Consider the following 25338-nt stretch of genomic DNA (forward strand, 5'->3'; position numbering starts at 1 on the left):
ATGCATTGATCTTTTAAAAGTTGTAGTGTTAATGTTCTTCACTGTTTTAATACCTGTTTATTGTAAAGGTAAGGTTAAAGGGACTGTAATGCCTTTTTAAATTCATTAATATCAGAATATGTTTAAATGACTGGAGCCTCTTGTTGTAAACACCTAAATGATCCATTTAAAAGTTTACTCTTTCATAGTTAACGTGCCATTTGAGCCATTTTCGAAGCACACACAGTGCTGAGTGTGATTTGATCCATTCTGGTTAAACTGCTAGCAGCGATAAATAGAGTGTAATATGAATTGGCAGCATAATTCTGAGTCCCTTTAACAGACACTGTAAATACTCACAGGGCTTTAGATGAATTAAATGTAATATAAACCAAAATCAGTGCATGCTTTGTTGTTTGCTCTTCAATAACTTTTTAATAAAAATGTGAAATGAGCCCTGCCATCCCTGATTTCCGTTATCCTTTCAGTTTTTCAGTTTTTTTTTTTAGAATGACGACACTTTCCTTGTAAATTTTCTTATTATTATTTCGGTTCTCCCCCCCCCCCCCCCCCCCCCCCCCCCCCATCAGCCCACTTCTTTTACCATCGAGCGTCTTTGGTTTGCTTTTGCTAAAAGGATGAATAGGTTCAAAATTCCCGTTAAATTATTCTGGCCAAAAGTTTGATTTCCACCCTGGAGATTGTTTCCATGCTCTTCTGGAAACCTCTAGGATAACTTTAGAGCGTCCTGTAGAGAGGTCCGATACGTTGTTAATCTTATGGTTTCTCCCTTTTGTCCTATTGTTTCTTAATTTCTAATGAACTGCAGCCTGATGTTTCCATATAAAAAATAGCATTAGCACCTTGGAACTGCAGTTTTGGTGTTTTTAAGATTGGTCTTCCCTTTTAGCAAAGCTGCAGTGGTTTTTCTAATTCTTCTCTTTATATTTTCAGTTTTCTTTGCTTTGGTTTCCCTCGTTCTCTGTCCTCATAGGCATCTCATTATTATAAGTGCAATAAATTACCAGGGTTTGCCTCTACAACCTGTAATTTATTGGTCTCATTAGCCAATGGGCATATAATCTGTCTTTCTGTCCTTTTTCCTGCTCAGTAAGAAGTGGCTGTGTCCACAGTTCATCATCTTTGTATGTGTGTAACGTTGTTGTCCCGCAGGGCGCCAGCTCACCATCTTCAACAGCCAAACCACCATACAGATCGGAGGATGGGAGCGGGACCAGAGCCGCTCCTTTCAGGGCCAGCTTTCAGGCCTCTACTATAACGGCTTGAAGGTGTTCAACATGGCTGCGGAGGGAGAGCCCAACATTAGGATCCAGGGCAGCGTGCGGCTTGTCGGGGACTCTCCCTCCTCGATCACGCCGCAGTCCAGCACCACTGCTAATCGCTCGGAGACGTCCACATCCATCATGGAGATCACCACCACCACCACCACGGCGTCCAGCAGGCGAGTCAAGCAGACGACGCCGCGAGAGCCCCAGCAGGTGAGATCATCTTTGACTGGTTCTGCTGTGAATCCGCTCCAGACTGTGAACATCAAGTCCAATAATCCAGACGCTCCACCATAAACACGCGGCTTTTTAAGACACTGAAGGGTTTTCTGCTCTTTCGACAGTCACACTTGAACCCTGAAGGAAAACAACCTTTTGTGTGTGTGTGTGTGTGTGTGTGTGTGTGAGTGTGAATGATATCAACCTTTAAATTCTTTGTCATTTTTATCTGTCCTTCAGAGGACCAGCAGCATCCCTTCCAGCATACGTTTCCTCACGTCAGTGAGATTTGTTTGATTTCAAATGAACTTGTGATAAGAGTCGAAAGCACCTTTTCTCCTTCAGCAGACAACGGCGTGAAATATTTTTTAAAGGTGGCAGTTTTATTCTTTTTATTTATGCTTTTTTGTTTCCACTTGTAAACAAAAAATCCCCCACTTGGCCACTAGAGGCAGACTTTCTGTCTGCTCCATCACAGATGAAAGAAGAGGATCAGCTGCTCGTTAGCTTCCTGTGACCACTTCCTGGATTACAATTGATCTGGGCTCACCTGTACTTTACCACAGCTCTTCTGTGGAACCATTAGGTAGCGCTACCAGTACCCAGGATGCTACCCTGCATAGCAGCCATAGCACTCTGAACTGCTTGCTTGGTGGAAACACAGCTGTATATTTTGTTACACCAATACAGTTTTCCTTTACACCTTTAATGACACATTGTGTAAACACCATCCTCGCGTACAGGTGACAACTGCGTATGGCGACATCATGAATACGCACGACTATCGACACATACGATAAATGTGTGTAAACTAAGTGCTGGAGCTTTATGTTATCTCTGTGTTAGCATTAACACTGATGATCTCATTTATGCATTAAATATTCATGTTCATTTGAGTTCATGATAATTTGGTGTAAAGTGCTGTTGGGAAGATAGCAAGAAAATCTATTTTAAGAAGGCAGAGGTGTAAGTTTAAATATGAAGAAGGCTCAAAGAAGTGCAAACACGGTAGCTTAAATGTAGCCGTAGGCTAATATGACCCTTATCGTTAAGCCTAATCAGCTTGTTCAAATATAGTTTGAAATATTTAGCCACTTTTGGATTGACCAGTTGTTGAGATGAAGTGAAGTTAATGTTGTGTTGTTATTGATTACATTTTTTTTTAGACCAAAAGAGACAACAACAACCACAACAGGAGTCATTGGTTAAAAGTTAAATTCCAGGCTTTATTATAAACACAGGAGCATCTAAATCGCCTGAAATGTCCGAACCCAAGACGCCTTCCCTCAGTCTGCTGCAACAACCCAACGTGTCTGTCCAACCTGGCTCCTGCCACTTTCTGCTGACATATAATATGTCAGCATGGTCCCTGAACCAGTGCAAGAGCAAGTAATGCAGGCAAAATGTCCAGCGACAGACTATAATAATTGGGTCCCCGTTCCTCCTGGCGTTACAAATGACCACCAAGGCTGACACTTGTGATGCTCCTCCACGAAATATCGAGTTGCCAGAAACGTCCAGGGTCTCATCATTTCCAGTTTTATTTTAGCTCTTAATCCCTTCACAGGCCCAGGTCCCAAGTTAACAGTCTTCATGGAACAGCTGTCCTATTATCACATATTGATGGTGACGTGTGAAGATGAGTCGGCAAAATCAAAAGGTCACTGAAGACTCACCTGCGGTTCCGTTATCATTGAAGACAACGGGGGTCTGGTGGAAGAGGCGATGTTAATGTCCGTCTTCTTAACCACTGGGTGTCCACTCCCGTCTCATCGCCGAGCACATTATCGTCTTAGATCGTGTCCGTCTGGGAATAAAACGCACCACAGGAGCCGACTTGATGAGAGGCTATTTCACGTCTAGATTCTTTCAATCTCGCCGTAACAACGTGCCGCAGTCGCGTTGCGAACCAGGAATCCTCCAGGCTTCCACTTTCGCAGCAGGATTCAAAACGATCTATTTTAAATAGCAGAGCTGGAGTCAGGATTCATTACACGAAGGTCAAGACCAATACAACAATATGGCGGCTGGAGGGAGGGTGCTGGAAAATGTCATGGCGGTAAAATAGCAGCGGAGGCTTCATCAAAACCTCTGGAGGATACAAGATCACGCTGTACTCAACCTTCCCAGGGAAAATAGTTGGGGAAAAAAGACATAAGACTGCAATCTTGAGGCCTCATTGAGAGCTCCTGACATTGATGGATCCTCACCTCCGCCGGACTGTATTAACAGCCGCCGCCAAGGCGCCCACAGACTGTAAATGTCAGGAGTGCTCAGTGTAAAATACCTTCTAATGAAGTTCAGACTGAAGCTCATTGGGCGTTTGTTTCTGACAGTAATAAATCTATAATAATTAGCATTGGTTATATAGATAGACGGGATGGTTGAGGTGTTACGAGACACCTGCTTCTTCTCATTCAGATATTGTATGAAGCTGTTTTTTTTTTAACACGATAATATTCGCTGCATACGATGTTGGCTGCTCCTGATCCACCTGTATCACCGTGTAATTATTGCTGTTTGAAGCCCCCAGCCTGCAACGATTGGGGGGGGCGCCACTCTACAGCACATGATAGCCAATCGGCCACCTATTTTGGCATTAACCATTGGTTAGGGGGGCGTAACAGCCGTTCAGGAAGGCGCGGACCATTCAAAACACGTCGATTTCATTCTCGCTCACTGCGCACGTTCTATTTCCAGCTGAATGCTGTTTTCTCGCTCTATTTGTCTTGGCTCCAGAGACAATAGGCAGAAACCTCCTCAATAATTCACCAGAATAATCAAAGACGTGCCACTCTGCTCTACTCTCCTAGCTTAAGGTACCTGTCTCCTGTTAAAACACCCTGGTAAACGTAACATCGGTGCGGTGAGAACCCTCCGAGGACGAAGCCCCCCCTCCTGCCCCACTGGTTCCTGCACATGTGTCTTCACTGGATCGGTTTCAGCCTGTAGGCATTGTTGTGATTGTCTCGATACTGGTGCGGATTATTGTTTTACAAGCCGTGCTGCAATAAGTCCGCATAGCCAAGGTTTAATTCTAATCCTGCACGCATCAATATTCAGACCTGAGGCTCATCTCGGGTATTACGCTCTCCTCGGGCAGCAGCACGCACGCTGCACCGCCTGTTTAATTGTGTTTCATGATAACACGCTCTGATTTGAGTTCAGTGATGTAGACGGGCCTCGTCTCCTTTCGGAGGCGTAACGTTCATTGTAACCTCTCATCATACATGTTAGAAAACATGCAGCCATCATTTCCATTTAGATGATGAGTGTCAGTGGGGTCAGCCTCTAGAGCCCTGATCACACTTAACCTGGAAACACAAATCTAGGACACAAATACCTTTGTAGCAGAAATTCTGACCGGGAGTCGCATACTGGTGGTGTATTTACAGGATGTGCCTCACTGGTCCCAGTAGTGGTGCAACAGATGCACATTTAGGGAGGAAAATGAACAAAAGCAAAGTGAGCTGCAGCTGAGTCGTTGGTCAGAATCCTTAGATTCTGTGAGATATTTGCTAATAAAATCAAATTAAACCTCTGAGGAAGAACAGGCTCGGAGACACTTTTGGGTGGCTAATGAGGAAAACCCGCGTAGCAAAGAGGAGCCTGTGGTCCGCATCGATGGCTCGGCCCGCTCCTGCCCTCACTCATTTTACTGCCCCATATGTGCTCATCTCCAGTGTGACCAGCATCATATTGGATACATCAAAAGCACTCTTTAAGTTTCTTGAACTGATTTCAACCATATTTCCAGTACTGGCTGAAACACCTGAGTCTCCCTGATCTTTCTGATCGTTGATGTTCGTATACAACCAGAACCCCCCCCCCCCTCTTTTTTTATTGCATTATTATTCTGACACCGAGCACAGCTCACCGGCAAATGACACGTTTTCAGAGACGATTCTATATTTCCTCCCGTCGTTTCAGATTTGCGTTAATAGGAAAGTGATGTCACATTTCCAACCAAGTGGAACCATTTCCCCCCACTCTGCAGGCAAAGCTTAATAAACATCAACCCCCCCCCCCCCCCCCCCCCCCCCCCCCCCCCCCTTCCCTTTGTGTCATGAGCAAACAAAAATTGTCGCTCACGCACGCACTGGGAAACGCCCAACGATTCTCATTTACCCGAGCCAGGGAAATGAATCCCGAAGGGGTTGTTGGTGTCGCGTGGGGTCCCGTCTCACCGTCTGGTGGACGTGTCGGGGTCTTTAGTCTGAGTGTCAGGACCCTGCGAGGCTGCGGTGCCTTTCAATTATTCAAAGAGAGAAAACATCTTCGGGGTAAGATTTCTCCTGCAATGCAGATGCATGGAAGGAACCATCGTGTTATGCCGGAGGGTAAAAAAAAGTGATAGCTATCAAATGGCTCCAATTTCTGACAGTTTATTGGTTTTATTATATTTCGAGAGAAGAAGGAACACACGTGTAGCAATAAAAAGCATTTGATCTGAGCGGAACGTGGTCGAATTACTCTCAGCAGCGCGTGATTTCCCCCCCCCCCCCCCCACCTCACACCTATGAGTATCCAGAGGTGGATTGTGTAGCCTCCAGGCCCGGTCAAGGATCCGTGCCCAACCAGCACTGACAGATGGCTGGAGAAGAAGCGCCTCCGACCTGCGGTGGCCCCTTCACTCCCAGCGACAGATCAGATCCATCATCCCGGCCCCGCTGGACTTTGTTCTGCTGCCCTCATGGACACGTAAAACTTGCCTAGTTCACGCACTTCAATTTCGCCGCGTTTTACCACGACACAGCCGGGTTGGACCATAGAGGTAGACAACGGGGCCCCATCTTAGCTGTTGCTGCAAGTTGGGAAGTGCTGGCAGTTATACAGACGACCACAGATTGTTCCAGGAAGAGCGTTTGGATGACAAAAATAAAACCCACGCAGTGTGACTGTTTCCCTCTGTTGTCTGCAGCGTTGGACGGTGTGCAAAGGAGATACTGACACTGACAGCTTTACAGCATGTTTTATGGGCCGCATCGTTGTCTCCCAGCACAGTTGTTGTTATGATTTGTGGAAACAGACGAATGCGGCGACCAACTGTTGAGCATAAGCCGCCGCTTGCCCTGCAGTGGGCCGCTCCCACCTGCAGGATTTTTCAGTCAGCCGGTTTAGGGGCGACATTCGCGAAGGCGATCCAACTGTTGCCGGGGTTGAGCGGCTTGTTATCCGCCTATAAATATGATAATTTTCATATGCAGAGCTACTTCTCAAAGCGCTTTATGGATCCAGGCACTGTTGAGAAATCCAAACCATACGCATGCAGCCAGTTGTGGAAGAAGAATGCATTGTATCTTCTAATTGAACTTCCAGTATAAAGTGACTGTTTACTCTAATAGCATCTTTATATAAGGGTCATTTTAGACTGGGATCATTTCGAGACGCCCGCTGTTGCAGCCCGACCGACCACCAAGTAAAAGTAACGCCGGGACCGTACAAAGTAATATCATTACCATGATGATTCAATTAGGCTGAAACGAATTCCAGTCGATGCAGAAATGATGCAGCTGTGCGCATTTTGCTTGTCGTTTGATGGAGCTGAGAATAGAAAGCAGCTCAAAGGTGGAGGTCTAGGCTCAAAGTAAGTGCTCACCTTCAGTCACAGGCAGCAAAATTGGACTCAGCTGAAGATTAGAAACGTGGCCACTTAGCCTGCTGCACTAGCAACAGCGTTTTCTCTATTTTAAGGGTCCACTTTAGGAGGCCGGACTTGGTTATTTGAATGAAATAGATATTATACAAAATGTTTGCTAGTTTGTCATGGTCTCCCTGGGACTGACACATCTGAACCCGGAGGACGGGAACCTGATTCCAGCGGTGCTCTGCAGGAGGCCCCGTCGGCTGTTGTAGGGCGAAGCTGCTCTGTCTCCTCTGTCATGTCATGTTTTTGTGAGAGGTTACACGTGGGAATTAGGCCCAGCGCATTCATCTCTGCACTGATAGCATCTATATTAGGATGACAAATTTGTTCCTGTCAGGCGACGGAGGACTGGGAAGCGCGCATCAAGACACAGGTGAAGTCGGCACGACAGTGATGTGTGGCCGGGGCGAGCTGCTCCGCCTCTGCTGCGCCTGCTTGAAACATGCTTAAATTCCCCCTCTATTTTTAGACTTGGAAGAAATGGAGCATTAAAATAAGAAATTGCGTGGCCGCTCGTGATCGAGTCCCAAGTATTTACATAAAAGGACACGTGCGGAGCGATTACAAACCACTTTCTGGTAAATGTCGTTCCCCCCTCGTTCTCCTGGGCGGCTCCCAGCTCCGAGACCAGATTTACAACCAACTCTACCCGCAGAGGCGCACACGGAGCTGCAGATTCGATCTCAGATAAGAAAAATATCAGGGCAGCCGGAGGGGGAGATGCAACGATGCCAAAAGATTTCATTTATCTGAGAAGTCTTAAAGCGAGGATAAGGCGGACGGACAAAGTCAACCATGTAATATACTTCGAATGGCTAGTGTTTATGCATCGGAGAGAGGAGAACGAGAGAGAAAGAAAGGAGAGAAGAGGGGAGTTCGGGTTGGGGGTGGATGCGTAGGAGATGGAGGCAGACACTGTTCTGAATTTCATATTAAGATTTTATCATTTAGAGCATGTAGGTAACAGAAGGCATCCAGCTCTCTGCAGTGTAATCAGCTAGAAGTCGTATTCTGCTCTGTGTACACTCGCCGCACCTCCAGATGACTGCAGGCGCTCGCCCATATCGCCTATACATTATTTATACTTCCCTGGAAAGAAATAATAGACGCCGTCCTTGATTAGAAATCCAAATCTCGCCCTTTTTTTCTTTTTCATCAGGTGGGGAAGAGAACGCTTTCAGAGTAGCGGCTGGTGAGAGCGGGTGAAAGAGCCAGGAGGCACACATGGTTCACTGAGAGTCACTGACTGACAGGGCGTCGATGTGACGCACGCGTTGACTTGGAAATGGACTTTGCGTCTCCTCCCACACACAACCCGACAGACAACTTTTCTGGTTACCTTGGTTGCCGAGCTTCATCTCGCAGCCGGGGCTGAATGTTCAAACGGGCTCCGTGTGGCTGGAATCTGGTCGTCAGATATGTCACAGCGGATCTGTCGGTTTCGTTTTTGCCTACTAACAACACGACTGAATCTGTTTCGTCGGCTCTTTGGTCCCACATACACAAACCTAGCGTGGAAATGGATGCATAGTTCATGGCGCCGATCACAGCAGTGTGGCGATGTGTGTTACATCATCCGTGGATGGATTGTGTTACACCCCCTGTGCGCTGTGGGGAAGGCGTGTGAAGTTGCCTCCCAGCGTCATGTTAGCCTGTCTGCCATGCAGTGATTCAAGCCTCAAGGAAGATGTATGTGGAGACGGGAGCAAGCGAGCACCATGGGGAGGAGATGGAGAGCCTCTACAGCACTGATGCTCTGCCTGAGGTCCAGTTGTGGCAACAGCAGCCTCCTTTTAAATAAGGCAGAGGCTTTCTCCCATACGGGACCGCGTCTCCTAACTCGCCACCCACCATCGTGTACGATACAATTCAGTGCACGCTAACGCCTCGGGTAAAATGTTCATCCCCCTGAAAATGTTATTGATGGGGTTGATTTGAGATTTTGTCATCAAACTGATCCACTTTTTTCATTGGATCAACTTGCTAAACGTCTATATTAAACCAATAAGGAGGGTTTTTATCAGCGCCGACACACAAATTGATTGAAATTCGGACAAAACCATCCAGTGTTCTATAAATTCAAGTTACATCGACCATGTCCCTCCTATCTCTCCCTCACGATTTATACATTTACACATATTTTGTCCATTTTTCTACATTTGGTTTTTTGGGCAGCGCTTCTTTTGAGGATCGGTTGATCCTCTTGCTGACGGCGGTGGAGCTCGGTATCATTCCTCCTCAGCGGGGATGCAGCAGAGCATATCTCAGCTTTCCTCGCTTCTTGTCCTCCATTGTCTCTCGCTCTACTGTCCGTGAGACACCGCTGAGCTGCAGCCGCAATCTGTTTGTCACCACGATGCCTCTCGTGAAAAAAAACCCCATCCAAATGTTAGGAAACAGCAAGAGTTTCAGCATAATAAGCTTGCCTTATATTTTCGTCTGAGTGAAGCCACCAGTCTTCGCAGCATTGCAGTTGCATTGAGTCCAGAATGTGGACAGCATGGCAGAACCGACCGAGTGTGGGGGCGAAGTCCAGGCAATACACCCAGCTGAACTCGGTCTTACGGGCCCACTCGCCTTCATTATTCAGCTCGAATCTATTGAGCATCTGGGATTAAATTATTCATCAACATCGACCTAGTTCCAGGGTGCTAACTTAGATACTTGGATGTCATCAGGCGTTCTGATAGAAGCAGCTGCAGCCTGACAGTTGCCATGGGTGAATTCATCCCACGTCTGTCCACGAGCCGCCGAACAACCACCTGCCTCGCTGCCCGGCACATTAATGATGCGCTGCTGCAGGAGTGAAGCTCAGGACAACAAACTCCTCCCAATTAGCCTGCGCACGCCACAACTCTTGTCCGATCCCGACGCAAACCGACCCGTGTGAATCTGAGCTAGCCAGAGAAATAATGGTGCAAAGTCCGAGCAGACAGACACAGAATAGTGATGCGTCGAGAGCTTCGGCTCCAGTGGTCCATGCCAATTACCAGCAAGCATCTGGACTATAAGGTTTTCAAATTTAACACCATCATAGATCAAATTCTCTGAGAAAGAATGAGACATATGAGCAGCACTTGCTGGCGTCCACCTCTGATATCATTGATTTCTTCCTTATATGGTTGTTCTAAATTTACCAGCATCTCACAGGAAACACTTTTCCCTGGGACGGTTCCACATAACTGATTGTGTGCCGCATCGGAATGTGGGCCACGGATGTGAGGGATCAGATGGAAGAAGAACGGGTGTGAGGGTCGCGATAAATTAGCATAGACGAAAGGAACAAAAACAGGAAGCGAGACATTTCAAAAACATCGCTGGTGTTGTTGGTAATTATATAAATACAGCTTTGCAAACAGATGCTTGAACTAGAGGAAGGAAAGCATTGTTTATCGGGAAAAGGTAGAAGGAGCCAAAAAAAAAGCATCCTCAGTGGAATACATTACCGGGACGGCGGAGGCATGCTTGGGATAAACCCTTCAGATGCCTTCAGTGTCCTGACTTTCAGCCCGTCTCCGAAGAGACGTGTTGTGTGCAGAGAGCATTCATCAAATTAAACCAGAGAGAAAACAACACGAAGCTCCCCCTCCCCGGCTCTCGGCAGCGATGTGCCGACAGGTTATCAGAGAAGGTGTCTCATCCTCTCGGGGGCTGGGCCTGCGTCGCCACCTCGGAGCCAGAGAGGGGAGCTCGCCGAGGAGGTGGTGGGCTTCACGCAGCAGAGAGGAACATCTCCTGGCTCCCAGTTCAGGTCCAGCAGAACGGCTCTGCTGATGAAGCCGCAGTAAAACACGCCCAGACCACAACTTGCCCTGGACGTCTCATTGAAGAACAACCTTATCAATACTCAGTGGTCGGGGGGGAAAAAACACAGCCTGGCGGCGCTATGGGGGGCGCGGGGCTCCTTTGGCTGAGTCAGGTTGAAATTTCCTGGTCCAGAACCCCTTTGATGGTTGAGTCAGGGCCAGTCAATAGCTCTGCGTCACCAGGTCTCCTTCCGTGTGTTTTTCTTTGTGGGTCACTGGATGTAAAACTCCACATGAAGCCACTCGTTTGCTCCTACTTGTGAACCTTTTCCCCCATTCTTTCGTCTCCTTGCACTCCCCGTGCGCTTTCCTTTATATAACTTGTGCGACTTTGCTCTCAGCGGCTCTGACTTGAGACAGATAAATGAGCTGTTCTGTAGGTTTGCTGTGGCTTCAGCACTTTACTGCTCGATTAATGATCCTTTGCCTGCCCCGAGTTTTTTTTTGCTTTTAGCACCGTAGGAGTATTTTCTTAAAATGGATCACAGGTAAACCATTATCTAGTGAAGCGTCTGTTCTGGCAGCTTTAAAAATAAGAAAAAGCAAACCTTTCTAAATACGCTTTTGCCTTTTTGATTGAGCCAGCAAACAATTGCATGAAGGTCTTGTTTTAGGACAGAGATTTGGAGAATATCTCCAAAGATTTGAGTGTCCTTTCCAGCCAGGCTGCCTGTCAGTTTCCATCACGTATCTTAAATTGCACGGTAAGCCTCTCACGACCCTCGTCGGAGCTGGAAAGAGAAAAGAGTGGCACTGGACGGAGACGCTATGAATTGGTAATGGTATTGGATTTCAGCCAGGTCGCCACCACATCAAAACGTTGACCTACACGCTAATCCTCGCTGGCGGGCCGAGGCTCTGCCACACGTGAATTCATTTTGGTTGTTGATTTAGCGGCTTACGTCCACAATTCCATAAAAAAAAGTCTAGAAATGATATTTTTCTTGATTTAAAAAAAAAAAGAAAAAAGATGGGGGGGGGGGACTGTTCGGCGCCGCGCAGCTCAACAGGCGGCTTTCGTCCTTGGCTGTGAGATGGATGGTTTTATTTTAAAGCATTGCTGTGATTGTGGGTCACAGTCTGGACGTATGTGGTCATATTTTATTTTATTTTGAACCTGAGCTGTGAAAACATTAATAAACCTAAGACAGGGCCTAATTAGCTTCTTCTTGCATCTTAATAGGACTCATAGGTGCCGTACAGACATGATTAATATCAATACAAAGGCATAGGCAGCTGTCCCATAATACCTAATGCAATATGATACACGATATGCCTAATTACAGTAATTACAGTGTAAATGGCTTCTCCTCTTATTAAATAAACAGATATCCAGGTGGGTGACTGGTTCTCTCTGTGGTGGTGTAGAGAGAGGAACATAAATATGAACGGGCACACTCCTCAGCTCAGGTTATACCGCCGGGATTTAACCTACATCCAGCACGCCCACATCGCATCACTTCCTCTTCTCCTCTTGCAAACAAATCTGAAAGGAGAGAAAGAGCAGGGACACGAGCGCTACAGAGAGAGCTGGTGTGCGTGTGTGTGTGTGTGTGTGTTTGTGTGTGTGTGTTGGACGGTATCGATTCCCTGATTCCCGTACCTATGCCAATGAGTGCTGCGTGTCAAACTCTCCCGCCAGGAAAAACAAATCACATAGCCGAAGTGATGGATGTGGCACTCCGGGATCCGGCGCTCGCGCCATCTGGAAGGCCGAAACTGTACATCAGCCCCATGCACAGCAAATTAAATTTACATTTGGACGGCTTCCCCGGCGTAGATGCAACCAAAAACGGCCCTCCGCCCCAGCTCCCTTAATGGCTTTGATCTATCATTTCCAGGTCTATTATATAAAGATGATGTCGGCCCATGTGCAGTATGTCAACATAATGTAACAGTCGCAATAAAATCACATTATGTGCAGCCAAATGGATGTTAAACAAAATAACATCGCCTTTAATTTCCCTAAAAGGAATCAATGCTAATTTAACTTGCAGATATATTTTGATGCACAGTCAAACATCAGTAAAATAATGGCGCAAATTGAATAAAACCCCTTCGGCCCATCTTCATTTTTCACGTGCTAATGGGCTTCTTGTGCGTTTTTCTCCCCCACTTCTGTTATTTTGTGACTGTCGCACATGAGCACTCCAGAGCGTAATAGAGGCATTAGGATAAAATTGTCAAGGATGCATTTGAGGATTTAAAAATGTTAGTAGAAAAATGGATAAGTGGGGTGGCCCAGCTGAAGCTATGACAAGCGCTCGTTCTGCTTAACAGCCCGGCGTAACTGGAAATCTGAAGAGACCGCCGCGTTCAAATGAAATGACCTTTACTGCGGAGCCGATCAAATGGCCCGGAGCGGGGTGATCCGAACGCGGCGGTCTTGTGTTTCAGCGGACCTTATTTTCCTGTTTTTTTTTAGGTTTTGTCTTCCATCCTTTGCGTCAGGTGGTTAAAGGGCATCAGATCAAAAATGGATTTGAACGGTGAACTTATGAACAATCAAAGATCTGTGAATGCAGCTTATTTTGTAAATGGTTCGTTCTAGAAATAGAAAGTATAGATCAAACTTTGACTCTGACCTAACAAATCCTAACAGTCCCTTGAAGGCACATGCAGAGCACGCAGGGCAGCGCTCTTGACACTGGTGCCTTGACCTTTATCGTTCGCTGTTCCTCAGCATAAACATCTTTTTTCCCCGCTGCTGCGGCGCCAGGCGGCGTGCTTCACGTCCATGTACTCTCCTTCACCTCAGAACGTACCAAATGCTAGATGAACAGCAACATGTTCCAGAAAAAGCCTTGAAAATAAGACTAAAAATGGCCCAAAGCAAATGGAACAGTTTTAGAAATAAGAGATTTATTCAGAAGCCGTTTACCTCTGAAAGTGTCTAAAAACAATAAACCTATAAACAAGTTAAGCCACGGAAAAGGATGGAAAACAAGAAATAGCTCGGCTAAATAGGAAAAATCCCTCCTAAATCCCAGAGAAATGAAAAGTGGTGTGACCCAACAAGCTTCCTGATTGAACAGGCATCACAATGAGCCTCATTTCGGCCCTGTTTGCACTCCATGATGACAATGTTGGTCTATTTTTGGTTAAACTCGAGTCGCTGTGCCCCTTCGACGAGACGCGTCTCACTACTCATCGCTCCATTCTGCCTTTTTACAGCCGACAGACGACCCGCAGGTGGCCTCGGCCGAGTGTCCCAGCGACGATGAGGACATCGATCCCTGTGAGCCGAGCTCAGGTGGGTTAGGTTAGTCATCTCTTTTTCTTCTACTTCTCTCTGGATGTGTCCGTTTGTCTCCGTGTCTCACCACTAACCTGCACGCACAGTCGCCGTGTTTGGAGGCTGCTTCCTAAAGGCTTGCAGTTTTACTAGCTCTTGTATTTTTATAAAAAAGAAGTCTCTTAGCTTAATTGCACCCACATTTTTTCGTCTTACACTAAAAACTGTACCAATATTGGCAGAATATTTGTAGTCATTAGCGAGCTTAGCCTAGCGTAGCTGGAGTTTTCTTTATACCGGTACTTGCTATATTTGTACCGTATGCAACAGTAACCATCGTGCAAATTTGAAGGTAACACGAATAATAACACTTTGTTTAATGAGAATCACATGCAGAACTAAATAAAAGTCTTTAATTAGGATTGTTATTGCAGCTTTTTACCTCCCTCCATTTTAATGTGCAGTTTTGCCTTAATCAGCTTATGATTTTCTAACCAGGGGGAACTTAATTGTAATTATCAGACCTACATGACACATTTTTTTTTACAATTCGAGAACGTGTCAAGGATACCTACTGTTGTTAATTAAGTCTTACATTCATTTGCGTTGTGTCTCGTGTCCCAGCATCCATGGTTAGCATCAAATGTCTTTCTCTTTTCATCAAATGTGTGTACGCGTCTCGCACGGTTAAAAATATAAAATAAAGCTTACAAAAGTGTCTTGCCAGCACTGACAAATCTGCACTGTCAATGTTTATGCCGTAAAATAGCGCCAAACGTTGAATATTTTCTCTTGGCACACAGAAAAGCAATTAAGGATAGCCATTAGCTCCTGCCTATGAAGAGAACAGTTTATGTATGCAGTCTGGACCGAGGAGAAGCACCGAGAACAATTAAGTCCAGACCCAAGGCCCCCACTCTATTTAGACATGCTATCAATCAGAACGCGGCCATAAAGCCTCCCCTAAATGAATGGCTAGCCCACAGCTAAGACTATCAACTTTCTAGTCTGCTTCTCTTCCTGATCTAGAAAGATTTATCAGTGTTGCAGTTGCTACTTTCCATTAAAGGAGCTGTATGTACGTTTTGGACCAAAGTTGGTACCGCGATCCCATTCAGAAGAGTGTTGAGCACAATACCACCCCCCCCCCCTCCCCCCAGCAGTTTGTTTGCTCCAAGGTCTCCAACTAGGAGCTACCATGGTGTTATTCCACTGGACAGAATATATGAAGAATGAAATTAGCCAAAAAGCTCGATTTTATCTGTCCAGGGAGAAAATCAGCAGCTTTGTCTTCCATCTTTCAGAGGCGTCTCAGATACGGATCCTTGTTTTGTTGCTGACTTTTCCACGTTGTATTTGGGAACGATAACGAGGCCTTTGAGGTTTGGAAACGGCAGTAACGATCGTAGCCGCAGCTTAGTGGTAACTGGTAACCTACTGGAAACCCTACTGACAACAGACCCAAACCCAAATCGACAACGGCAGCATTGTTTGTGTCCCAACACAAATTGGTGAAATTAGCATTTGAAGTTAGCACGATTCCTTGATGTCTCTTGAGGCATCACGGCCATTTTACGATTACTTTAGATTTCTCACGTAACTCCATTTTTTACGTAGCTCCACCCTCTGTGTTTGAGTAACACCCCCAGAACATCCGCCTGTGTCAGGACGTTGGTCCGGCACTGGTTTACGCTCGCTGCTCGCATCAGGATGTTTTGTTGTTTTTTATTCCTTTGACAAGGGCATCTGCCAAAACATTGTCCAGGAACCGTGTGACGGTCAGGGACGGACGCTCCCCCGGCAGAGTCTCGCCGTCCTTCTGCGATTGCTGCGGGGGATTTGATACCAGAGCTGCGGCCTCCCAGGGCGGCGGCTGTCTAACACGTATCCTGATTAATATCGGCTCTCGCAGCACTCACCACGGCTAAAGAGGATGCCGACGCGGATAAATTAGTACCTTCTCGTATTACTGTGCAGCCGTTTGCGCTGAAAGACACAAAGTAATATTTTCCTCTGATGGGCTGCGCAGAAGACGTTATTCAGACGTGACAACGGGATATTGTTGGCGTGAAGGGGATCCAGAGCTTAGAATACCATCATTGGATCTGTCTGAGGTTCAAGGTCGGTGCTAGATCACCCTGCACATCCCGAAACAAAGACTCTGTCAGTAATTCAGCGGAATCAATCGGGTATTTCTGTTTCCCCTTGAAGAACCTGAAGTAGCGGCAGAGTATCAGCCTGCAGAGCCCTGATCAGGTCGTACCGCAGCCAACTCAACCCCTCGGGAGGAACCGAGGCCCGCGATGCTCCAACGTGGACTCGACTGTGGCCAGAAACAGCATCATGATGACGCTCAGTAGAAAATCGAACCGCGTGAAATGAGCGTGCACATTAGACACCTCGTGGTTCGTTGTGTAACACCTGCGTTAGAGCTCCAACGAGTTCCGGCTCTTAAAGTTAATGGAACACGTTGCTGTGAAGCTGCTTGAGGTCGGAGAGAACGAGCAGGTCTTACTGGCATCTGTTCCCCGGACTCATGCCGGCTGTTGATGGAGGGCAGCTGCTGCTCGCTCGTATCCAAGGTTACATCCTGCATTGCTACTCGATCATTTGATGTCGGCCGTAAGTGTTAATGCTTTATTGCTAGTCAAGATGTGTCCCAGCGCCGGTCCTCCAGGATCTACCGGGGGATCATCTTTTCAGCCTCACCTATCCACCAAAGTCCTCATGCAAGAGCCAAATGGAGCACAGAGATAAGGGCTCCCATGGAGACCCCCAAAGTCGTATTTTATTATTATCCTGCCTGCAAACAAACCAAAACAAAACTCCTGCGATTATCCAGGTGCTACAGGTGCTTCCTTTCTGTCCACCAAGGCCAAGACAATTATTGCCAACAATTATTGTGCTGTCCACATCTGTCATACCCAAATTTTACACGAACGGTCGCATTTTTTTCTTTTCTTTAACACTTGAAAGCAAAACCACTCAAGAAAATTAGAGCTGTCATGTGTGAGAGGGATTCTAGCCTGAACAGATAAAGCTGGCCTGTGTGAAAACATCTCCTCCCTGGTGGAGTTGATAATCGCGGCGCTCTGTCACGCTCAGTCTTCTTACTGCCCAGAGGTGGGTTAAGGTTAATCATATCTACTTTTCTCCTCCGTGCGCGCTCATCTCTTTCTCTGTCCTCAAGCAGTCTGCAGTGACATTAGCAGCTGCTAATATGTTTGACATTTGTTTTAATAGATTTAATTTATGGCTGCCAAAAGAATACCAGGAGTATTCCCATAAATCAAAAGGCAAATGAACGCTGTCCTTAACCCAGTGGTAATGACTGGAATGCAAGCAGCCAGGAGGAAAATAAGAGATTAAATTATTCTTTTAAAAGGAGCTGCGAGATTAATGAAACAGTAAGAGAACTATAGTGGCTCGAGAGGTCAGCGCGCACGTTTAATAGGTTAGTCAATCACGGCCGGCTGGAACTTTCCTCCTGGTTTCTGTGGCGTGTCACTGCGTGTGCATGCCAAAAGTCAAGGCATGGACACATGCAGAATGTGATCAGAGCACGCTCGTCAGCAGCGCGGTTGCATCCTATTCTGCAAAAACTGTGGTTATTGGTGTTTTTGTTCTCCGCCCGGCGCTTCAGAAAGGATTATGCTCTCCACGTATTTGGCGGCGTGTTTCTGTTTTAAACCAGCAGCTCTCTGAGAGTAAACAGGATTTCACAGTCACTGTCAGTTTTTCACTTTACTGATGCCGCCATATTTATATTTCCCCCCCCCCCACTCCATCATCGGGGCCCTGCTGACGTTGATGCTAATGCGATGTGTCTGTTTTTAAGTGGGGCATGAAAGACTTCCAGTGACCAAGAAAGGTGACATATTAGCGCACAAACTGTCGACCATTGAGAGGAATATTTCCTCATAGATGTTCAGGTATTTACAGAAAATCCCTGAGGTTTTGTTTCTGTAGATGAAATATATGTTTCACTTCAAGGATAATTATCATAAATATACACTGACGCAATTGGAAAAACGTACCTCCGCCCTGTCTGAATTTTGCCAGCGTAAATGATAGCTGCTAGCATCCTGGTTATTCTTTAAAGTGGATAAACCTGTATAAATACATTTTGAACAGTCATCAGATGATGCTATGTCAGTGCGGTGATACAGCCAAAGTTTAATATCTGAAGCTTCACGGATCTTCGCAGAACATTTGGAGTTTGCACATTTGAATAAAGTCGACGGTTCTGGTTCTGATCATCGCTCGCATCTAAAAACGGCTCTGCTGTCGTGCTTGTCAGCACAAACACACACCAGAGGAAGACGTAACCCCAAACTCAGATCAGGAGGTAAACGTGTGGCGCCCCAGTCGACTCATCTTGACCGACTTTCATCCGGCTTCCTTTGGTGGAACCCCTCGAGGCCAGAGGCTTAAGCTGCACACCTCCACCCCCACCCCAGTCCTCCCCCTAGTTCAAACGCCTTTTAATAACTCTCACTTGGATTCCATCTCTTGCTCCTTTCTGTTCATCGTCCACAGTCCGCACGAGCCGCTCGCGCCTGCTCGCAATCATCGGGGACGTTGGCAGAGATGGCTTGCATCACTTCTCGAGGACATGCGGATAATTAAAGAGGGAAGAGGGATTTAATAAGTATTTGGGCTCTGCTGCAGTTGATACACTGACCTGTCTGCAGGCTGATCCCCGTCTGTATGACAGCCTTGACAGCTCGTGATTATGGTTGGATATGAACTGGGAAGATGGTCGAACACTAATCTCCCTGAATAACAGCCGCGTGTCACCGAGCATGCTAACTAAGCCTGCGTGGCTCCAGAAGCAGCTCATTACCACGTCGATGACGTTTCCACCCACTTGTTCATGGTCGCAGCCAGAAAAACACTCTTATTGGTGCAACACAAATCATACAAATCCTCGTGTATTCCTTCATCTGATCGCCCGTTCCCTCTAGCAGGGGGTGATGGAACAGATGACCCCCGTCGCTCGGTCTGGGAGGAGCGTTCAGTAGCGCCTCCCTTGAATTTCAGATCCCTTTTCCCTGCAAACGCACTTAGAGGAAAGTAGGCGGACCACTTCTGGCATCTCACAGGTGTTAAAATGACAAGTTCCATTGTTTCGGCGCCGTTTGGGATCCAGGTAGAGGAGAGAGAAGAGATGCAGAGCCGGGCTACACACTAACTGGCAACAGTCCTTGTTTGTCTCCGCTCGCTGCCTTTTTTTATGGCCCAACAGAAAAGGCATCTTTTAGCCAGGCCATTCCATTTTCTTTTTTATGGATCCCAACATCCCCTGTGTTCCTGCTCCTGAAAGGGTATCTCAGATCAAACGGCTGGAAACATTAACTTCCGTCCTCGTGAATAAAATAAGCGTCAGATGGGCTCAGCTCTGCTGGGTGATTCTCCTTCTCACTCACAGATGACACGCGGGGAACAAATTCAGTCTTGTCGTCTTTGCCAAGCTGCAGCGCCAGTGAAGCTAACCCCCCCGAGTTTACTGCCTGTCATTTGACAAGTGCAGCCCCCCTGCCGCGCTGCCGTGAATCTCTCCGCCACTTTAAGATCATTTTCCCCGTGTCTAATTTTACCCTCGGGTACACACAAGTAGAGCAGCCGTCATTTTAAACACTTGTTTCAGGCCCTATTCCGCTCTGGGTTCGTGTGCATTCATTCGGAGGTGATGGAGTGCTAATGAACAGGCAGCCTGATGCATCCTGACTGGGCTCTCACAGACCTTCTGTTTGCCCACCTTAAACCGCCCGAGCCAAATGCAGCGGCGAACAGGCCGAGGGCGGCTCAGGGGAGGACAAATGAGCCGCATCATCGGGTGCAGTGCACTTCAGAGAAACCAGGAAGTATCCCCCCACATGTGGTCAGGTGGCTGCCCGATCCTCGCCGCCGTAGCTAAACACGAGCTAATGAACCATAATGAAGTTTAATGTCTTTGGACAAAACTTGGCCATGTTTACCGCAGCGTTAATCTCCTCGTCAGCGACTGTCAACCTCTCAGGTTGTAACCCACCAAAACAAACATTCATCTCTGATCACCCTGAACTGAAAATAGCTCATCTGAAGAGATTCTGCCTGACAGGCTGTTGGCTTTCCTGCTGATTAAACACCGCAGTCAGAAATGGATAGGTCAATAGTTTATAGATCCACCACTGAAATGTTCAAACCAGAATCTCGTTATTTGACGGTCCTAAAGACGGTAAATTACTCCTCCACTCCCTCTCTTTCTAAGTTAAAGACTATGTTACGTAATAACTAAAGACACCAGTCAAAGATGCGGAATTAGATTCCTAAAAATTGACGTAAGGGTTTCCTCATATCCAACCACATACTGATCTCAACCCAGTTATTTCCTGCATGCTACCTCTCACTATGTTCTAATACCAGGATTCCAAGCAAAAACACTTTCCAACTTGTTCTATTGACCATTATTTGGTGTGAGACCAAAAAAAACAACAACCAGTCACCATTTTGATGGCATGGCCTCTGTGGCAAATGCAGCCCGTGGCTAGCTAATCAACAGATCGAAGCAAGAGGAAATATCACAGCCCAGAAGTGTTAGATCACAGAAGGTACTCGCTGTGGTTCCTTTCTCAAACGACCTACCGTGGCAGCGCCGCTTGCCGTCGCCTCGCCCAGCCGCCCCTTCTTGTAGGAGTCTGCTGAGATCCATCCTGGAGTGCCACATTAAGAGCCTGCTCCCCTCTGATCCTCCCCTCTATCAGTGTGGTCCGTTATCGACAGTTGCAACCTTTTGACCCCGAACAAAGGATAGATTGGCAAATATGAAATTAGCTTGCCGATAATGTCTGCACAAAAGCTCATGGAGGGATGCGTCCTATCAACCAGTGGCTTCTGCCCACGAGGCGAGAGCATTCTTCACACCTGTCTGCAGGGATGAGTGGGCTTGTCACCAGCAGAGCTAATCTGTTGCAACGCTCAGTCACCCTCAATCCCCCGGCGGTTCTCTCCACTTGTCCTTGAACGTGTGCTGGCATTGGATGGATACTTGGTTGACTGATCAGCGTAACTACGGTGGTGGCGTCTCCTGTCCCAGCAGACATCCTGGAGAACTTTTGCCCTTTACAGTCGATACACAAGTCAATCTGTCCACAGAAGAGACGCGTTTTAATTTGAATTGCTCGATTATCAAAGGAATGTTTGTCTGAATATTAAGATGTCGCTCATGAAGAGAAATGAATGCAATCAAATGAAGTAATTATAGCTATCGGCAACGGGATGCAGGACAGCCAACACAGAAGGGAGCTATCGAGAGATGTAACGAGTGCTGCGTTGTGATTTGAGTAGCGTTCAGAATATGAAGTGGGCATGTAATCGCTTCTTCATTCACTCGTTCAGAAATGAGCCCCCAAAGTAAAGCACAGCCCCAAAAATATTAAGCTTAATATTATACAAACAATTGGGGTTAACGCCATTATCGGTAATTAAACTGGGTCCGTGCTCGATTGTGAATGTGCACATTGCTCACATTAGTTTATATCCTACCTAACTAATTACTGAAACGACAGTATTGTTGTTTACTGGAATAGAACAACAGCGGCTTTCATGGAAACGTTTCAAACACTCGTGCGCGTATTTTGCGCATATTTGACACTGCGGAGGTCAACTCCTCAACATGCTGTGTCATGTTTTTTCAGCCTTCCTGTCCTTTACAGATCTGCACGTAGCAACCTTTTTTATGCAAAAAGGGCCGTTGATTGGCCAGAGAAGGCTTTGATGAAACCTGACTTTGATTTACAAAGACTGCGGGACATATTTAAGAGTTGGAGCCATCCAGATGCTGCAGATATCTGCATGAGTGCAAATATCCAGCTGTCCACGAAGGTGCAGCACAGCCCATAGCATTAGTCTCTGGACCAGGCTAAAGCTCGTCTAAGACTGCAGTTTAGTGCACGTGGCAGTTTTGAAATGTGAGCAGGGTTTTTATGAGAACTCCCGGCTGTCATGTTCATCTGCTGGATTTGTTGAAATCAGGATCCAAATGGACGAAGCAACAATGACATCATACTGTGTACCTATGGTGCCTCACCATGGAAACACGGTAACACGGGTACGAAAACCACCCAGGAAGTTACACAACATCCAACACCAACAGTGAATTACAGTGTAACGGAAGAGTTTGTGGTGCTGCTTGTCGAAGCGCCATTGGAATGGAGAGCTGCAGATCAAAGCGTCTCGTCTCCGTGCGACACAACCGCGTTCTGAACCCACTGTAAATCTGGAGGAACCAGAGTGTTTTCATTTCCGAGTGTTCGAGTTTTTGTTTGGATCCTGCGAATGCGACAAAAGGGGCTTAAGCAGAAATGATGACTGCCTCCAAAAAAGAAAGAAAGAAAGAAAATGCGCAGATATGTATGCCAGGAGGACTGAATAATATCAGGGGGCCCACGGTGTGTCTTCAGCTCCGTTGAATGGCAACATCTCAGAGCATAAGTAAGGGTAGCCTTGGGCGGAATGTGCTGAGTCATTTGAAGAATTGTTTCTCTTTTTAGAGGCACCTCTCACAGACTGATACAGTCATCCCGCTTAGCGGCTGCACGTCATTCAGCTTGGAGATTCAGGTTCATTCACAACTGCGTTGCAATAAATTAACAACCCTGAGCTTTAAACTACGCTCCTTAGTGAACATTTAACGCATTAATCTTTATTGCAACTGTGCAGGTAATGTTTGACGAGAGTTCAAGCCTGGTGGGCTTATTTAAAAGTCTAAAACTCTGGTTATGGCTTCAAGAAAGGCTCCTTAATTGTTTGTGAGAGCCTGTCAAGAGAAACTGGGAAAGAGAAGTAGCTGAAATATTCCAGGTTTTAGCTTTTCCAGAAAGAGTTCGACTGTTGAGTCCCTTCACCTCGTTGTGCTCCCACGCATGTGTAAATGCAGTCTTTGATCAGGCACGACGGCTACCTGAACACCCAGGAACAAGACATTTGCAGAAAAAAGCGTTTATTGTCTACTGTTAATCTAATCGGAGATGTAACGGAGGATCAGCCCATTTTCTGAATTCGATTACTGCCTCTCTTCCAGCCAACCCCACAGGGATCAGTCCGAAGGTTGACCCGGGTACGTCGGAGGTGTTCCGCGAGTCCAGCAGCACGACGGGAATGGTGGTCGGCATCGTAGCGGCGGCGGCGCTCTGCATCCTCATCCTGCTCTACGCCATGTACAAATACCGGAACAGGGACGAGGGCTCGTACCACGTGGATGAGAGTCGCAACTACATCAGCAACTCGGCGCAGTCCAACGGCGCCGTCGTCAAGGAGAAGCCAGTCAACACCGTCAAAACTTCGAGCAAGAACAAGAAGAACAAGGACAAGGAGTACTACGTGTGATCGCCAGAGACGTCGACCGGGGGGGGCGAATCACACAACGTCCACATGTGTACAGCGTCGAGATGAACACTATTTAGCCCTTTTCCTATAAAACAACAGTAATGATGAGAAGATTTAAAGAAAACAGAATAACTCTTTTTGACAGGAACTGACTTACTGACCAGAGGTGGCTGTTGCCCCCGGCGACCATTTGCAAGCACAGTCAATACATATCTAACACATCAACCCGACGTCATTAACACACCAACCGGTTCGCGTGGGCAGGACAGCGAGACCTACACACACAGAGGAGGTCAGACGTCCTGCGAAGACGCGTGCAACATAACAAAGTCTTACGTTTTCATTTGCATTGTGTTTGTGTTGTGGAGACTTTTCTGTAGGAAACGATACAGTTAATCAAATCTAGACATCTTTAGTGGACGAAGACAGGAAGTGATCAGGCCACATTGAACACGGAGGCACACTGAACAAGTGGCACTGACTGAAACCTGCCCAAGGTGGGAGCAGCTTCTCCTGGAGGACTCGGACCGGAACGTCCGTGGCGCCGGTGGAAGACCTGGACGCCTTCCACTCGGCGCGAACTCAAAGGGGGGGGGGGGACTTTTCTCTCTTTCACAGAGACGTCTCCAGTGAGCCGTGCACGCATCTTATTCCAGTACATATGTTGATATACAGTACAACCACATCTAAATGTGCTTTCTGGACCGTGACAAAGTGGTGTTTTATAGCCTGTTGTATAGATGATGCAAAATTATATCAGCTTCTCCACCATTTTGGTATAAAACACACGGAACAAAAGAAAAGAAGAGAACATAAATGTTATTAAGTGTTGCTAGACATAGAAGATTTTATGAGAACATCTGCATTTTCTTTCGTTGGATAATTTGATTCTCTCATTTTTACATGTGTTCCTGTATAAGTTGTTTTTTTTTCTTTTTTTGATACAATTGCCAACCTGAGAGAAGATCCTGGACTAATACTCAATGACTGTCCCCCAAAAGACTGCAGAGGACGTCGGGAATTGATAAAACCGGCTCGGTTCACGGAAGGACAGCTGAGTCGCCGCCGCCCTCGGTCCCGACATGTGGAATACGCAGGACGACGGGAATCGCGATCAGACGGGTGACAGTTTAAAAAAAAAACAACAAAAAAAAAGCAGTTTTCTATGACTGATGCAATAGTGGAGGAGGGGAAGTCTCCGTTCCAACTGTTCTGTGTTTGTTCTGTCATTCTGTCAGTCAATTCTGCTTTCCAGAGATCTGTACTTGGAATGAGTATGAGGAAAAATGACCATCAACTATAAATGATGATTATAAATCCTCTTTGTTCGCTTCCTTTCTTCCTCTTGGGTGGTTCATGTTCACTTGCTTCCTTTCTTTCTATCAGGTTGATAACTGACAAACTACTGGGGAACTTGAGAAAAGCTTCCGCTTTTTTTATTAAGATGGTTTTGTTTTTTGAATGAATTCATACCAACAATTTAACATTTGAAACGCCAAGAAATCAAATGTAAACACACCAGGAAAGACATTCCATCCCAGGCATAGCTGATGGAATCGGCAACTCCTTGTTTGCTATCATTTAGGCACCGACAGGTTTATGGAGCTCGATTCTGGAGGTCAGCAGGATTCCACTGGACCTCGGTGCCATCCTTGTTCCGATCACCTCCTGATCACCACACCTTGTGTGTAGATTGTTGGGTTTCCATAGAGACACCCCTATTGTCTTCTCCATTGAGTTCTGACCTGCAGTCTAAGACGAAAGACTCAATAAGTTCTACAAAGGTCCAATGGCTCG

General features: G+C 46.6%; 1 protein-coding gene across 31 annotated transcripts in view; it reads left to right on the top strand.

Annotated features, from left to right (window-relative positions):
• The window catches only part of nrxn1a (neurexin 1a), a 162676-nt gene extending 137813 nt beyond the window's left edge, over positions 1 to 24863 (top strand). For 20 of the 31 annotated variants that reach the window (XM_029834606.1, XM_029834599.1, XM_029834622.1 and 17 more), the window contains 3 exons: positions 1153 to 1478; positions 14112 to 14199; positions 23237 to 24863. In XM_029834606.1, the coding sequence (XP_029690466.1) occupies positions 1153 to 1478; positions 14112 to 14199; positions 23237 to 23541 (719 nt within the window). In that variant the 3' untranslated portion in view covers positions 23542 to 24863. The remainder of the gene's footprint in view (positions 1 to 1152; positions 1479 to 14111; positions 14200 to 23236) is intronic. The other 11 variants (XM_029834602.1, XM_029834607.1, XM_011603439.2 and 8 more) reach the window with 1 other exon arrangement.
• Positions 24864 to 25338: the final 475 nt, after the last annotated feature.

This window comes from Takifugu rubripes, chromosome 4 (assembly GCF_901000725.2).
Source record: "Takifugu rubripes chromosome 4, fTakRub1.2, whole genome shotgun sequence".
NCBI classification, from domain to species: Eukaryota; Metazoa; Chordata; class Actinopteri; order Tetraodontiformes; family Tetraodontidae; genus Takifugu; species Takifugu rubripes.